The sequence below is a fragment of the Pollicipes pollicipes genome, unplaced genomic scaffold, assembly GCF_011947565.3.
Source record: "Pollicipes pollicipes isolate AB1234 unplaced genomic scaffold, Ppol_2.1 Scaffold_7231;HRSCAF=8579_pilon_pilon_pilon, whole genome shotgun sequence".
In the NCBI taxonomy this organism is placed as follows: Eukaryota; Metazoa; Arthropoda; class Thecostraca; order Pollicipedomorpha; family Pollicipedidae; genus Pollicipes; species Pollicipes pollicipes.
The window spans coordinates 3,859,082-3,876,715 of NW_023597034.1; the positions used below are offsets into that span (position 1 = coordinate 3,859,082).

General features: G+C 50.2%; 1 protein-coding gene across 1 annotated transcript; it reads right to left on the reverse strand.

Annotated features, from left to right (window-relative positions):
- Window positions 1-226: 226 nt before the first annotated feature.
- LOC119110606 (Kv channel-interacting protein 1-like) lies at window positions 227-15,393 on the reverse strand (the record flags this gene model as incomplete). The annotated part of the gene is given in 5 exon segments (XM_037234494.1): window positions 227-761; window positions 6,307-6,522; window positions 6,850-6,887; window positions 6,890-6,925; window positions 15,202-15,393. Coding segments are annotated over 5 exon segments (593 nt in total), but the record flags the coding sequence as incomplete, so codon positions are not given.
- Between the last annotated feature and the right edge of the window lie 2,241 nt (window positions 15,394-17,634).

Here is a 17,634-nt window from a genome sequence, read left to right on the forward strand (position 1 = left end):
GGACGCAAACGCACCGGCGCCGTCGGCTGGAGAGGCGTCCGGCGGGCTTCAGTTACGAACGACACGAACGACACGACTCCTGGTCCGCCTGGCGGAGAACGGCACGGCGCCTGGCTGGCCAGAGCGACGGCGAGCGAGCGGCCCGTCGGAGATCCGCGGCGCGCCCACCAGGGCCAAGCGGCCCGTGGCACGGCCCGGCCGCGCCCCCCGCCGCCCCAGCCGCACGTTCTCGTGTTGGCCGCGTGGCTCTCCCGCTGTTGCGGCGCGTCCGGAAGCGGCTAAAGCCGTGACGTCCCTCAGTGCGTGTGACGTTGCGCGACCTGGTTCGTGAAGTCACGAAGCGGTGGCGGCGGAAGCGGCACGACATCAGGGGGCCGGCAGTGATACCACGTCTGGTCACATGACCCGGCCCGCCCGGCCGGCGCTCTTAGCATGGTGGTGATCTGTGAGAACGAGTGCAACACCGTCTGGTCACGTGACCTGGCCCCGCCAGCCGGCACTCACAACACGGTGGTGGGCTGTGAGAGCGAATGCAGCACCGTCTGGTCACGTGAACTGGCCCCGCCAGCCGGCACTCACAACACGGTGGTGAGCTGTGAGAGCGAATGCAGCACCGTCAGGCCACGTGACCCGGCACGATCAACCGGCACTCATAGTACGGTGGTGAGCTGTGAGAGCGAGTGCAGCACTGTCTGGTCGGACGAGCAGAAGTCGAGGAACTCGTCCAGGGTCACTACACCGTCCCGGTTCGTGTCCATCCTCTGCAACAGACCCAATGACAAACATTGAGGATTGTTTTGGACTCTCCAACGCGACGTTGGGCCATCACTGACGTCGATTGTCATGCTGTGTAAGTTATAGCCAACTTGTGAAATTAAAATGTCTTGGTTTCAGCGGAAACCTTCATCAGGCGGGTTGAATGAGGCAGAACTGCATCAATGCTACAAGCAGAATAAAATATGGGTCCATGCTTTGGAATCGCAGTCCATTATCGTCCTAGGTTCCATCTCGGCTACTGAGGGTGCATATGAAGTCCCCCCCCCAAAAAAAAATATGAAAGAACCCCTATTTTGGTAAGTATGATGGATCAGGGATAGTCTAGTTCTCCGATTGGAAACGAGCTCATAAGAGTCATCTTTGTCAAAAAAGCATGTTAAGAAGTGCGCAAAGAGCTTAGGGTTCCGTAGTTTTAGGCCTCCTGACTGGAGTTTCTGGGCGCTAGCAGCCAACGCTAGAGTAGATAAAGTTTGTGAGGAGTTTTGCCTCATGTTTGTAAATGAGTGGAACAGGTTTCTTTAACTCTAGAGACCTGTATCAGATGGAAGGACTCCATTTCTCTGGGAAAGGTGTGCAAGTCCTGAGCAGGGTGAATGAACATGTTTTCAGGGAAACTGGGTGATGGTGATAGGAGGGTGAACATGGAACACATAGGGAATACAAACGGATATTTGCGGAACGGTGAGCCAAAAAGCAGCGTAGGGAAACTTAGGTGCCTCAATGCAAATGCAACTAGTATCAGGAACGAGTTCGATGAGCTCCGTGTTCATATGCTTGAAGAAAAATGAGACCTGGTAGCTATTACTGAATCTAGGATCAGTGAGCACATTTTTAGGGGACAGTTTACAAGAATTTAAAGTATCTGGGAAGAACACGTTTACTTTTCATAGAAAAGCGAAAAAAGGACGGTGGAATACTAGTCTATGTAAGACAGAACATGAAATGTTGAAGTGTAGATAGCATGAAGAAAAGCGATAGTGTAGAGTCCCTTTGGATTCATGTGATTACGCCGAAGGGCAATAATTTACGTGCTGGAAGTTTCTGTAGGTCTCCAAATAGTTGTCAGGATGTGGACACAGATTTAGGTGAAGAAATCGGCCGAAGTGTGAATGGAAAATGTGTGGTCGTGAGAGATTTTAACATTCCAGGCTAGAACGTGGATCTTGGCCAATTGTTGAATTGTCACGAAAATATTTTGCATGCTTTGGAGAAATTTTGCCAGTAGCTGGTGTGCAAACCGACTAGCGGAAATAAAATTGCTAATCTTGCTATGACTGAAGGGGAAGGGCTTGTAGGTGCGTTGACAGCAGGCGAGATGCTAAGAAATAGTGACCATAGTATTGCAAGGTTTTCATTACATCTAGGCCATTTAGGCAAACCGAATAATACTCTTATTCCAAATTTGGCCAGGGGTAAATTTAAAGAAGTCCAGCTTTTCTTGCTAGCTTCCAGTGAGAACATTTTCTAACTGGACTCACTGCACGCTAAATGTGGGAAGTGTTCAATGATGTTTTAGAAGGATAGAAAGTGTTTATTCCCTGCAGGAAAAACGAGAAATTAGCTCAAGAAAGCCCCCATGACTGACGCAGACAGCGCGGAATTTGATGGCAGTGAAGAAGGCAGCATATGATATGCAAAAAGTGGAGGGCGCAGAACGCAGGAAGACAGCGCGTAAGGTTGCTACAAAAAAGGTAAAGAAGAAAATTGAGAAAGCAGAAAGATAATCAGAAATAAGGCTAGCAGGCATTCGCTTTGGTGCTATTAAGACATTTCCTAGCTACTGAAAATTCAAATCTAAAGGATCCGCTCTTGGCCCCCTTGAGGAAGGTGGAAAATCATTGCTGGAGGACAAGGAATATTGTAGATGCTCTTTGCGGGCAGTTTTTTCGGCTTTTACATAGAAGTCCGTTTTTTATCTCCCTGGTTATAGTCTAAATCTGACAGAAGACTGTTTTGCAGATCTGACGGTGACCGAGGGTATGGCAAGGTATAGCTTGAAGGGAATCAAGGCTAATAAGGCGGCCGGACCTGACTAGATACATGGTAAAGCGCTAATTGCATGTGCTAGTACCTTAGGATATCCTATTATGCTAATATTTAATAGGTCATTGAGTTTTTCAGAAGTACCTGCGGAATGGCCCAATGTTATTCTGGTATCGATATTTAACAAGGGGACCAAAAAGAGTGTCAGCAACTACAGGCCTGTCAGTCTTGCTTCACTAGTATGCAAGATCTTAGAAAAATTCATTGAGGCTAGCATTTGACTTTGATAAATAGTAGCCAGTATGGTATTCTTTCTCGTAGATCCTGCTTGGCAAATATTCTGGAGTTCATGGAGCATGTTACTGGCCAGGTAGACAAAGGTAATAGTTTAGATGTTGTTTATCTAAATTTTAGTTAAGTGTTTAATACGGTATCATACCGTGTAGCATTTAAAATTGCATGGCATTGGAGGAAAAATTATTGGCTTGGTAGGGGCTGGGCTGCAACACAGGAAGCAAAGAGTGGTGCTCAGTGGTACTAGATCTCTGTGGGAGCTAGTAGATAACGAGGTTGCAAAGGGTCGTTGTTGGGTCCTTTGCTCTTTATTATTTTCGTGAATAATTTTGGGGTAGGATTAGAAAGTAAGGTGTTTATATTTGCTGACGACATTGAACTGATGGCGGTATCAAAAAATGCAGATCAGCTGAAACTTGATTTAGATAAACTAGTGAACTGGGCTTCTATGTGGCAAATGTCATTTATTTATGATAAGTGTTATGCGATGCACTTAGGTAGTTTCGGCGGTGAGGGCATTAACTGTAAGATGGGAGGACAAGAGTTGGACCAGATCAAGGGCGAAAAGGACTTAGGGTTATAATTTTCAGAGATTTAAAGGTTAGAAAGCAATGTGGCGCTGCTAGGAGCAGGGCACTTCGGGTGCTGGGACTTATGAACAGGAATGTACATTACAAGAGTAGGAATGCTGTCAAAAAGCCTTAGTTAGCTTATGTTAGACCACACCTAGAGTACTGTATACAGACTTAGCCCCGCTGCTTCCATATATATATATATATATATATATATATATATATATATATATATATATATATATATATATATCCTAACCTTTTACCTCCATCCTACCTTTTGCTAATTGAAACTGGTTTCCCTCCTCTAAGTTTCGGCCCAATTTACAGTGCTCCTTGGAGATATACACTTTCATAGCCTTGTATACCTCTATCAGACCCACTTTAAGTCCACGATATTTTAGTGAATACAATGCCTTAGGCCTATTTCTAGATTCTAAGCCGCTAATGCCATTTATCATCCTAGCTGCTTTTCGGTGTACTCTCCCAACCTATTGATTTATATATATATATGTATATATATATATATATATATATATATATATATATATATATATATATATATATATATATATATATATAAATCAATAGGTTGGGGAGAGTACACCGAAAAGCAGCTAGGATGATAAATGGCATTAGCGGCTTAGAATCTAGAAATAGGCTTAAGGCATTGTATTCACTAAAATATCGTGGACTTAAAGTGGGTCTGATAGAGGTATACAAGGCTATGAAAGTGTATATCTCCAAGGAGCACTGTAAATTGGGCCGAAACTTAGAGGAAACCAGTTTCAATTAGCAAAAGGTACGAGCAGAATTATGAGAAGGCAAATATAATTAAGTCAAAGAGAAGTGAATTATTAGAATGGACTGCCAAACAAAGTTGTGGGAAGTCCCTACCAACCAATATTTAAAAATTGTTTGGACAATTTCCGTAGGTCTGAGGATCCCATTTACAGCTACATTCAGGCAGGTCAGGTGGTAAGACTGGTTCAAGGATGTTGAGGAGTCTATGGTAGGCCAAACTCGATGGGCCCATGTGGCTGTTTGTTGGCCTAATTTTTAGATGTCTGTATAAACCATTTTTGATCTGAGGAAGCTAACAAAGCGGTACAAAAATTGACATTATCATCGACTTGCACACTTGAAACAAAGTTTTTGACGCTGTCTTAAAATGGCGATCCCATATTTTCGGCCGTAACAGCTAGCTGGTGTGACACTTGACTTGGAGGGGGAGGGGGACAGCACTATGTAAAATTAAGAGATTTAAAGCTGCGTCAAAATGTCTATCAACGAACCCTTGCCACGATAGACGCTCTATGGGTGGGCATACATTGTTACGTGGACTCATTTGACTTCTATTTTACTCTAACTGACTTCATTTCGACGTTTCTGCCCTCTGTCGGACCTACCCCAAAGAGAAAAATCGTCAAGCCATGTCAATAAAAAGATGTACCTAACCCGCAATCATTCACGTCACATCATTATTCCGCAAAATAATTGCTATGAAAACATTGGATATGGCGCGTCACTAGACAGCGAAGTGGACCTGGCACACATGGGTTATCAATATGCTGATCTGTTAGTGGGTTTCCATCTTTTGAGCCTTTTCGCTGGCTGCCATGTCTACAAAAAATGTTAACCATTGATCCATGCCTCTCTGCGAAGTCATGTGTGACTTTTGCACAACTCTCAAAATCTCGATGAAATCGATACCCATTGTTGGCCTCCTATTCATCAATTGGCTTGCTATCCACTGGCTAGTCCCGATCAGAATGAGCTGGAATGATAGCAAAGAGGGCTCATCTTCCATGTCCAGCAACGCTATTTCCTATCATTATATTATATACTTATTAATTGCGCCGCATCGTCATAATAATTCGCCACCGGCATAGACGGCAGCATCAAACCCATAGCGGCTTTTCAGCATCGCTAACGTCACGCGCCTTGCTGGCTCTCTCGCGGCAAAAATAGCTTGGAACTACCGAGCTCAAATATCCTTGCGCACTATCAAACAAATCAGATTTTTGATTGGGTGTCAGATATAAAATTGCCTTGATTTGAAAAACAGACTAGCCCCCAGCAGCCATGCTTTTGGAAAAAGGTTTTGTCATAAATTCTGGGACATCCTGGTGGATACGAAGCAAAAACACTGGTTTAATCAGAGATACCTGGTTTCGTATCCCAGAGAATAAGATTGAATAGCTTCATCGCATACCGTGTTGAATGCAATGAAGCTACATTTTTGGTCCCGAGTTGCATTGCATTCATTGTAAGCCTGGAATGCTAAAGACATTTTTGAAGCCATCTTTTTGGCTCAAATTGCAGTTTGTTAATCCCCTTACAGTTACAATGCCACACAAAGCAAACGAAATAGCATATTCACGGCAATGCAACCACTTGCAGTAATGCAAACAATAAAAAAGGGGAATCAGTTGAAAGAAAACACGCTTGAAAATGAGATCAAGCACTACCAATAGGTTGAATTGATGAATGCTGATATGCTATTGTTATGTCATTGCTGCCATAATTTTATATGTGTCATTTTTCTTACAGTTACCTGAAAGACATGGACACGAAGACCTTAAATCAAGAATTTGTCTTGCGGCGACATGTGAAGACGGCACAATACCCGTCCTCTTCAGTTGATGTTTACCACGCAAGTGTTCCTGTCTTTGCTTACCTGAAAGACGTCGTCTACTTTTGTGGAGACGACCGAGTCGTCCTGGAGCATACCCAGCGTGACGCCCCCCAGCAGGGCGTAGATGCTGATGAACACTGACGTCATCTCCCCGCGGGTGATCCTGCCGTCGTTGTTGATGTCGTACAGGCGGAACATCCAGCGCAGCTTCTCTTCTACCGTGCCCCGGCATAGTCGGGATAACCACTTCAAAAACTCCTGCGGGACACAATCCAAGACTAAGTACTTACTGAGGACATCTCCGCCGGCGACCACGACGGGTGCCATAAGATAACGCCAAAATCACGCGTCAGGCAGCGTGCCGACTTGCTTCAGCCAACGAGCCGTGCACAGGTCACGTATACATTTATCTGTCGTCATTGTATCATGCCTTTGAACCAACTTATTCATTTATTTATGATCTTCAATTAATACAGATTCCATCTTGTAACTATCAACAACTGGAATGCGAAAGGCCAGCGGAATGTCGGTCCCTCCATCGTTATGTCAATAGCTTGTGTAAAGCCTGTTGCCAGCCGAGCTCACCTCGAAGGTGATCACCGGGTCGGCAGAATCCACATCAATGTGTTGAACACGTAGTGGGCATACAAGCTGGAGTTTGCTGCAACAGGGGCGGTGTGAGTCAAATGGTGAATGCAGACTGGCCCGAACAGCCGGCTGGCATTGACTGTCCACTTTGAATGCGCGAACTCTCAAAGTTATTTAATACTGGCCACGCGGTGGCAATAACTTGGAATTCAGATATCTCTGCCATTTGTCAGTAATTTGAATGCGCGAGAGAGGTGGAAGTTTTCGAAACTTTGTGCGGCAACGCATTCGTTTACATATCGATTATTTACCATCCAACACTCGCGGGCTTCACGTCGAAACTCATAAGCATCGATGGAGATGTTCGGCAAGTACCCGTCCAGAAGCGTGGCAAGCGCTCGCCACCCACGCGCGTGACGAGGATGCACGTCCGCTGGCGGGTCGGCTAGCGTTGTCAGGCGGCGGTGCTTTCCGACGAAGCTGTTAACGACTGCACTGCGTCGAGTTCAAGCCCAGTGTAGGCCAGGTAAATAATTCCACCAACACCTCCTGCCAACCTACCAAACATGCGTGAGTGGCGAGTAGAGACCATACCTAATTTCCGTTCATAACGTTGGTTGGGGGTGTACGTCTCCCCGACTGCCACAGCAACTTCGAGACGGATGCTTTCAAAAGGCCAGTGGGTTCATGTGGGATGCAGTGGAGGCGTGGCAGAGGCTCGAACACGAACCCGACGGTTACAGCGCCGAGCGTCTTAACTACTCTACCAGCACCGCCCCCCTTACCACTCTATTCGCGTGCATGCTATCTTGCATGGAACATTGTATCAGCATGTCCACGTCAATGAACTCTGGCCAGGAGGAAGCGCTCGTCGCTTCACGTGTTTTTGAAAAGAAGCTGGTCAAACGAAGACCCAATAGTTCCACAGCACCGGTCGCCCCCGGCGCGGTCACATGCCGCTCGATGATACAGCAAGATTACCAACTTGACATTTTGCTAAGCTTTCGGACTCGTTGGACTGGAAGCTATTGCGTAGGTCGCTTAGGTGCCATATTGTGCAAGATCATGGGGTCAATCGTCAAATACGAGGTCTTATGGCCAACTGGCTTTGAACCACTAAAAACACGGCGATGGGCGTGGTTTTAGGCACAATGGCCGACGTGAAACATAACGTACTGTCAAAGATGAAGGACTGCATCAGGGCTGCGGAAAATCAGAAACCTAATGGGTGCATTGTTCCTCAACTTCAGCGGGGTCGTCTATTCGGTAGCGGTTTTCCTAGGGGATCGCGCTTGGACCGCCGTCTCCCGTCAGATGCGTTAGCGGCATACCGGGCCTTGCGCAGTGCCCAACAAAGCCGACCGCAGCCGACGCCAGGCTCCGGGCTGCCGCCGCCGACGGACATTATTGCGGTGGCTGCGCGGTACGACATATGGCAGTTACTCAGCAAAGCCTCGCTGTGTTTAACGGTGTACTGCCGGGAGCAAATTTTCCGGAAGCCTGTGCCATGCGAGAGACAACGACCGTCGAGCGCGACCCTGGACACCGGACACAGCTGGACACAGCAATGAAGCTCTGCAAACGAGCAGCTGTCGCGACACTGAAGGTGTCCAGGTCTGGTCTCTCGTGCCGCGGAACGCTCCAGCTTATCGATCAGACCACCATGCCCATGTCCGAAACCCTTGTGCGAGCTCGCCAGAGAATGGGAGTGCAATGGGGAGCGGGTGGTGGGGGTGGGGGTGCAACTGTTCAGACTAGAGGCTAGTGAACCTCGCCCAGCGACGAAAAACCGGCCTGGTGCGGACCATTAGAACTGCGCCCTGTCTCGAGAAGATCCGCGGTACCTGGTCGGTCCTAACGATAGCACACCCGACGTCCTCACCACATTGCATTAGTTCCTGCACTCGGGGGCTGGTATTGACCCGAAAGGCTTCTTCACAAAGCAACTGCTCCTAGCACAAAGGTTGGTCACTATTGGAAAAATAACAAGCTTCAGTCTGCGGCAGGGATCAAAATGGACGGCCTCCTCTGTGTGTGACAGTTAACAACTGGAACTCCCGGCCCCGCGTGGTCGACAGACACTGAACTCTGCATTGGTGCCGTTTATTGGGAGGAGGCGACGTCTGCGATCACATTGGACCCACGGTAATGCATATCTGGGACCAAATCTGATGTCTGCAAGACTTGAGAGCGGCTGCCAACAAAGGGCTGGCGCGAGCCGTCGCCCAGGATGTCGCGTGACCTAAGTGACGGAGCATTTCACCCGAAGTGACGCAAACGTTCCCAGGCGAAATGTAGACACGATCGAATCGCATGGCGCACTCGAAGAAACACGAGATGCCGTGGACATCTGGGTCTGTCACCGCCACACAGCAGGGACCTGTGAGTGCCATACGTGTGCTTGAAACGCCACCTGCAAACCATAACCTCCTCTCGCCTTGCCTGCCCCGAGCTGGAAAATCGTAGGCCCCAATTTGCATTGTATAGAGTTAAGTTCGTCACTTCTTTCCCTATTCCACCAGTGCTGCCACTTGCGTTGAAAAAAGGTGAAAAGAAAAGTGGGCAAAATGGCATGCTGATAACAGCAATGTGCGTGTACATGGTGCATGTGAAGCGCATTTTTCAGTGGGGTCCGCTGACTTGTTTTCGAGGACGATAACGTGGCCAGGAATCCAACAAAGCGTCACCTTCTTTCTAGCTCGATCCGGTGCTACAGAGTGACGATATCAGCGCGATGGAGTGACGTGTAAAGGATCTGAACCACTCCTTCCTGTGTCAAAAGGGAGACTACAACGACCTCCCGCCAAGAGGTTGGAAAGCTGCCACTTTCCCAGAGTAAATTAAGAACTGCCCAACAAAACCTCCATCGTGCTATGACAAAGGTGCTGAAGCGTGTTGTGCACACCATTAGGACCCTCTTCAAAACTCTGCAGCGTGCTAAAGCATGTTGTGCACACCATCAGAACCCTCTTAAGAACTCTGCAGCGTGCTGAAGCATGTTGTGCACACCATCAGAACCCTGTTCAAAACTCTGCAGCGTGCTGAAGCATGCTGTGCGCACCATCAGGACCCTCTTCAAAACTCTGCAGCGTGCTGATGACATGTTTTGATTCAGTGAGGGTGAAAGGTTCAGTGTGCGCATGCGTTCGGTACTGGGAAGATATGTGCGGACTTCCTCGCGGAGCATGCGATGACAATCGACTTGTCGCTCCGCGCTGATGCCGCTGCCCGCTCTCCAAAATCGCAAGGCCAACTCCGCTTCCAACATCTCCTGGGTGGGTGACGTGGTCGTTTACGTACAAAAAAACAAGGAATGGAGTGCAGCAGAACTGCCCGGAAATCCGCTTCATCCGTGACCCGGACCTGGGCAGTAGTTTTAAGACAGGTTAGTGTACCAACGTACTCACTCCACAGTGCGCTTCAACCTCCCTGATTGTGCGATGGACGAACGCCCTGGCTTTCTTAAACGCAAGCAGGCTGGTCGTGCTTCTTCTGCGATCGTAAGCCGGAAAAGCTCGTTTGTGTGAGAGACGGGTAGCGTCACGGCACTCATGCGTCTGTGACGGAGCGGTTGTGTGATGCGGAGCGTCTAAAGTGCAGGGAATACACCTGTCAGCACATTCTAAAACCAGGGCTGCAAGCCCCTCTGCAGAGGTGAGCACACTGCCGGAATGTGCCGAAAATGATGCTTCAAGTCGAGCTTCAAAGCCAGTGCAGTCAACCTTATTAAAATTTCAAAGCCGCGGCCAGCTGCCACACTGCGGTATCTCAGCCAAACTGGGAAATAGTCGCTCCCAAGCGGATCATCGGCCACCGCCCGCTCCGGATACTCCATACGTCGTGGGCCAGAAATACTGAGATCAAGAATCGATGCACGTCCGCAAAGAACAACAAAACGCGTTGGCTGTCCGTTGTTTAAAGCACATGAATAAGCATCGTGATTAAAGCTCCCGCAGAGCATCTTGACCTGACCTGGCCTGATCCTGATCAGGGTGCAGCGGCACGGTATCGAACCACGATGGTTTCAAGGTTACATTGATGGACGGCGGCAGATGGTGAAAGCTGGCTCCAAGGTGTCCCTCGGGGACCCCGGTGGATCAAATCTTCTTCAGCGTCTTCACGAACAAACACCGTCCTATTTGCATCACCGGCGGCTGGTTTCCTAACCCGATGATACCCAACTCCTTGACTCCGCACAAAACCGACAACTTATGTGCCCACCCTAAAATCCCGAATGGAGGAAACCATTCTTACCCTCTTATCCTACTTCACTGCCAATGCCCTGAAGGTGAACCCACCAAGACCACTGAACGGCACGTCCCTGGGGATCAAAAACTTTATCCTGTCAACCTAACATCTTCGGTTTAATATTAACCCCTCGCCGTCCATGAAGACACCGGGAGTGATATATGTGAATAAGTATACATATATATACATATATATATATATATATATATATATATATATATATATATGTGTGTGTGTGTGTGTGTGTGTGTGTATGTGTGTAGATGTATATATATATATATATATATATATATATATATATATATATCAGACTGCATTAATAGCCTTATTCCTGGTAGAGCAGCCAGAAGAATCGACAGATATATGTATTGATATTTTGGCTACACGCCTTTATCGAAACGAATATCAGTAGATGCTGATTTTGGTTGGTCGTTAGTGGTCGGGCTGGGCTGAGTCGAGCATTTGCGTTAGGACCCCTGTGGAGCAAATAGAATGGAAGGTCCTTCGTGAAAGTGCTTAAGAGGATTGGACTCACCAGATCCCCTGAGGAACACACTGGGATAAGGAAGGGGGTAGTGAACCACCTCTTATCATCTACTGACATTCGTTTCGATGTAGGTATGTATTAGGTATGTATATATGTATATATATATATATATATATATATTATATATATATTTCGGGTATCATCTCCTTTCTGAGACCCGAAAACTTCACATCGAGGCCCATGTTTTCCCGAGATCCTTAACTGCTCGTCAGTCTGGGGCGCGGCCCGCCGCGTGCTATCTCCGCCAGGTGCGAAAGGTCATAGCTCTCGCGGCCAAGATCGTCCCTGGGGCGCGGGGTCGGAGATCATATTTCATCGGTCGTGCAGTCGCTGGGCTGGCGCGCATGAGTGACCTTGCTACGCGCCGCGTCCGCATTGGCGCCTTCAGGGTCCTAAACGAACTCCGTGCCCGGTGGCGGGTCCGGTCGCTGTTCACCCCCCCCCCCCCCCCTCCCTCCCCCCCGGACCGATGTGAGCGAGCGCATCACGAGTTCGGCGGGGGCCGCCGCTTTGGAGCTGCCCTCTTTCCGACTGTCTGTGTCGCGTAAGGCGTTTTCATATCGTGCGGCCGACGTCCTGGAGCCACCTGCCACCGATCGTCATGACTCTCAGAGCCGTGCTGTGCCCATATCTAAATTTGACCAATGTGAAAAAGGATTTTGTTTGACTTTGAGGGCTTTCCTCATCTCTTAGCGTGTTTTCATCACCGCCACATCTTATTTCTTATGTGTAACCTGTATCCAGTTGACGCACATTAAGCATTAAGCACCTGATGGCAGGTGCAGCAAGTCCACTGTAATACCACGGCTGTGGATATGGTCACGTGCTACAGTCTGTAGCGGCAGTTCCAACTTCAGCGTTTGGACTGACACGCAGTGGAGCATTGCCAGGAGGTCACCACCGTGCGCAGCCGTGTCAGCTGGCACGTCCCTACCGAAAATTGAATTGCCTTTTACGCGAAATGAGAGTTCGACGCCAAATGTGTTTCCTGCAACGCTGCGGCTGTTAGACATCTCTGTCTGCAGCCGGCAGCCGTACGCGTTAGCCCATACTCCACTCCAGTTCCGCCGTAAAAGCATCTGGAAATGGACGGGTTAAATGGAAGATAAAAGATCACACAGCAAAACACGACCAGATTTGAAAGAGCTGCGCTGCGTCAGAGACAGTGCGAGACACTTCAGACTTAGGATGACATGACATGATCATCACAGACATGATCGTTCCGTTCCCGTTCCGTTCCGTTCCGTTCCGTTCCAAAATATGCCTGTACGGGACATGCCTGGCGCCGACATACCCAGTCCAGGCTGGTGGCGGGGAAAGTCTACTGGCGAGTCCTGCCCGTCACCTGTAGTACCGGGTTGAAACTTTTACCGGCCTTCGTAGAGAGGGAGTGTTGCTCGTGGGGGAGGGGGGGGGGGCTCGTTACCCGTCCATGTCAATCTGATGGACTCTTTGGCCCGCTCCTGCTCGGCCTGGTGCACCCGAGCAGCGTCGCAGGCGCGCCTGTCTGCTTCACGGCGCTCAGGTGTCTGGCGTTTATTCAGGCGCGCCCGCCAAGGTTTTTGGAGACGAGGAGGGCGGCGGGGCGTCGCACGGTAAGGCCGGCGGAGCCTGCGGACCTCTCGTGCACCGGGCCTCCGTCCACCCCTCCGTCAGCGCACTCGACGATGCTGTTGGGGTCGGCAGGACGGCGGATGCCGAGCGTTCCGACGCGCGGGAAGGGGTAGGGCTCCACCCGGCGACCAGGCTCTCGACCCGTCGACACCACCGGGACGCAGCCATGGGGTTGCCCAAAGATGCCAAACACGGCTCCGTTGAGGCGCTTGAAGAAGAGACAACTGCGTTGCGGAGACGACGCCACTATCGAGCAGCCAAAAGGCCTCAGAAGCTAGATGAGGTCTGTGGCAGTCGTTGGGTCCATCGGAGTCCTGCGGGACCTGAGTCTTGGTCTCTGTAGCGCAACTGATCGCTGGGTGACTCTCCTCTACAGGTCTCTGCTTCGCGGAATGATGTCCACCTAGTGCATTTAAGCGTGATAATTTGCCTCTCCTTCGGGTCGACTGGGCAGGGACGTGGAATGAGGATACGGATTCTTGTCACTCTTAATGCACCAAGGTCTTCGGCCGGCGCACTGCTCTACTGTATTGTCCAGTGAGGCACATCTGTCACAGACAGCCTGGTTGAGGGGAGTCCCTGTCGTGTGGCCAAACCTCCGACGTCCGTCTCAGGGAGTTGCGAAGAATACGACGCACTTTTATCCTGGTGTAGCTTGCCCCGATGCCTTGTGGTTCTGTTAAAAGTAAAATTAATGTCGTTTGTTGATATCCGATCGCTGCCCTGTCACATCTTGACCAGTCGAGCTTCGGTGACCCCAAACTCTGTCAGATCTTCTACAATCTCGTCTCGCTCACCTCTTCCGAGTCAAAACAGTTGGTAATATCATCAGCCGAGTCCTTGGTCTTATGAACCTCCTTTCTTGAAACGAGCGCCACCTCTCGCTTATCCTCCGCGTCCAGCACGCTGTACACTAACCGTGTAGCCCCATCGCTCGCTCGACTTCCACTCCATTATACATTCCACTTCAATGCCGCCGTCTCGAAGCTTATCGCATCACACCACAGTGCTGAAGCGACCACATTCAGTTCCACGTTGGAACGGAGATGGAGGTGAAAGAGCCTTATTGTCATTATGAAAAACCAAGATCCGGGAGCAGGGGCAGGGCCACTGAAGCCGGGTACATTGACGGCTGGACACCGCCAGGACCACCCTGGTGCACTACAGCGAACGACACCTCCTACCCGGCCGGGTGTAACCGGGAAAGCTCCTGCCCGTCCTGACCGCGGTTCAGCACCTCGGCCCGTGTACTCCTGAACCCACTGCGAGCGGCCAGGCGCCCCAGCGGAGGCCCACGAGCAGCACCGAGCCGCAGCATGAGCGCGAGGCCAGTTTAACGCCGCGGCTGACTCGCGCAAGGCACCCCGCAGCCACCAGGACCTGGTCAACCCTGAGCGCGGGTGAGGAGACAAAGCGAGACCGGTTAAACGAGGACAAAGAAAGGTGAGACGGTGGGATGCGGAAGGCGGGTGACGAGGAGGGAACGGGCGGGACAACAAGCTGGAGCTCGCGTACCGGCAGGGTCGCCAGTCTCTGAAATGGGCGGCTTACGTCGCCCACTCATTACCGGCGCTGGGACTCGAGGGGTCGCTACTCCCTAGCATCGGTGGAAGCCGGTGTCTCTGCGTGAACGCACCTCATATACGACATTCCATTCCAGGGCTTATGAAGTGGCGCAGACAGCGAAGCAAATAGGACCTATAGGCCTACAGGACCTACAGGCCTCGGGACTCTGCATACCCTATGCCATAACTTTAGAATCCTCACCAACCATTGTCGCCAAACCAGCCCAGGTCGAACCAGTAAGTTTTGAACTACCTCACGGTGAATTCCTCCCCGCCACACAGTAAACCTACACCGCATTACACACAGACGCTGTCCCCACAGTCTTTTGCTGGGCTGCTTGGCTAGAATGCTAGCGAGCAACGCGGGTTCCTTACATTGCCTGGGAAAGAACCGCGAGTAGATCTCCTTGAAGTCGTCCTCGCCGACCACGCCCATGGGACACTCGACCTTGAAGCCGCGGTAGATGCGCTTCACCTCGTGCGGCGAGAAGTGCGTGCTGCTGGAGAGGGTGATAACGTCCTTGGGCCGGTACCGGCGATCTTGGCTGAACTCTTCCAGGTCAGAATCTGCCGGCGGAACACCTGATGTCATGCGATGGTGGTCGGTGGTCATACGGTGGTCATACGAACGGTGGATGTTATATGGCGGTCTGACCAGACAAGGGTGCGACGCCCCAGGTGGGTGCCCATTCGTATAACTCTAAAGGACTGAGTGATGTTCATGTTACCTTGCACAGTAGTGTTTCCATCACGAACACTCAGGATCTTTGGGCATAGGTTTTATTGGTCACATGCACGTTTTCTTTCACTGACATTTGGCTCACTATAGTCACCTTACAAATACTCAGACAACCTGTACTTCAACGACAAGAAAACATTTTTGAAGACATTAAATTGCAAACAATCAGTGGCATTCGTTTTCCATCCCGCCCACAGCGGTGTCCCAACGTCGAAGGAGCACGACTATGCCGTCTGCAGTATAGACGGTCGTGGATGTCCACACGATGGTTGCATTGCATAATGCATTGTTGTTCTAGAAACATGCACGTAAACCACGACTTTTAAGGCACTTGGCGTGAGACATTATCATGTGTTTGCATAGGCTTCCCTTTATTTCACTCAAATCGTCCCTTGATTTAAGTACACTGAGTCACTTATGGCTATGCCACCGCTTCAATATACAACCAAACCGATTTAGACCTGTGTTTGCCGTCTGCCTCAGAGCTCTGGCGATCAGACTAGTGTTTGCCGTCTGCCTCAGAGCTATGGCGATCAGACTAGTGTTTGCCGTCTGCCTCAGAGCTATGGCGATCAGACTAGTGTTTGCCGTCTGCCCCAGAGCTATGGCGATCAGACTAGTGTTTGCCATCTGCCTCAGACCCATGGCGATCAGACTAGTGTTTGCCGTCTGCCTCAGAGCTCTGGCGATCAGACTAGTGTTTGCCGTCTGCCTCAGACCCATGGCGATCAGACTAGTGTTTGCCGTCTGCCTCAGAGCTCTGGCGATCAGACTAGTGTTTGCCGTCTGCCCAGAGCTCTGGCGATCAGACTAGTGTTTGCCGTCTGCCTCAGAGCTCTGGCGATCAGACTAGTGTTTGCCGTCTGCCCAGAGCTCTGGCGATCAGACTAGTGTTTGCCGTCTGCCTCAGAGCTATGGCGATCAGACTAGTGTTTGCCGTCTGCCTCAGAGCTATGGCGATCAGACTAGTGTTTGCCGTCTGCCTCAGACTATGGCGATCAGACTAGTGTTTGCCGTCTGCCCCAGAGCTATGGCGATCAGACTAGTGTTTGCCGTCTGCCTCAGAGCTATGGCGATCAGACTAGTGTTTGCCGTCTGCCTCAGAGCTATGGCGATCAGACTAGTGTTTGCCGTCTGCCTCAGACCTAGGGCGATCAGACTAGTGTTTGCCATCTGCCTCAGACCCATGGCGATCAGACTAGTGTTTGCCATCTGCCTCAGACCCATGGCGATCAGACTAGTGTTTGCCGTCTGCCTCAGAGCTATAGCGATCAGACTAGTGTTTGCCGTCTGCCTCAGACCTATGGCGATCAGACTAGTGTTTGCCATCTGCCTCAGACCCATGGCGATCAGACTAGTGTTTGCCATCTGCCTCAGACCCATGGCGATCAGACTAGTGTTTGCCGTCTGCCTCAGAGCTCTGGCGATCAGACTAGTGTTTGCCGTCTGCCTCAGAGCTATGGCGATCAGACTAGTGTTTGCCGTCTGCCCCAGACCTATGGCGATCAGACTAGTGTTTGCCATCTGCCTCAGACCCATGGCGATCAGACTAGTGTTTGCCGTCTGCCCAGACCTATGGCGATCAGACTAGTGTTTGCCGTCTGCCTCAGAGCTCTGGAATGCGCTCATCTCTGACAAGCGCGCTACGTGTTTGCCGTCCCTCCAGATCTACAGGGGCTCGGGGGGGGTTTGTACGGCCATCTCCGAATGCCATCTCTGATCTGAGTCAACGTCGTAGGTCATGAGGCACATGGCATCGAGGATCCAGGCTCGCAAATCAGGCTTGCGCACAGCGATGCACCTGGATGAAATGAATCCAGTATCCCAAGACGCCCACCAATGACGTTAAGGGATGCGGAATCTCTTTTGAGATTGAGGCACACACCAACCATAATTGAACCATATTTGTCCACCAATGACCATATTTGAAATCATTGGAGCCATGTTTGGTAATGAATGTATGTAGGGTTCATGGAAGGGATTAGATTCCCCTGATGTGGGTTCGAAGAAGGTTAGCATGCTGCCCCTGTGCACCCTAACGGAATACCGCAACGGTGTGCTGAGTGCCT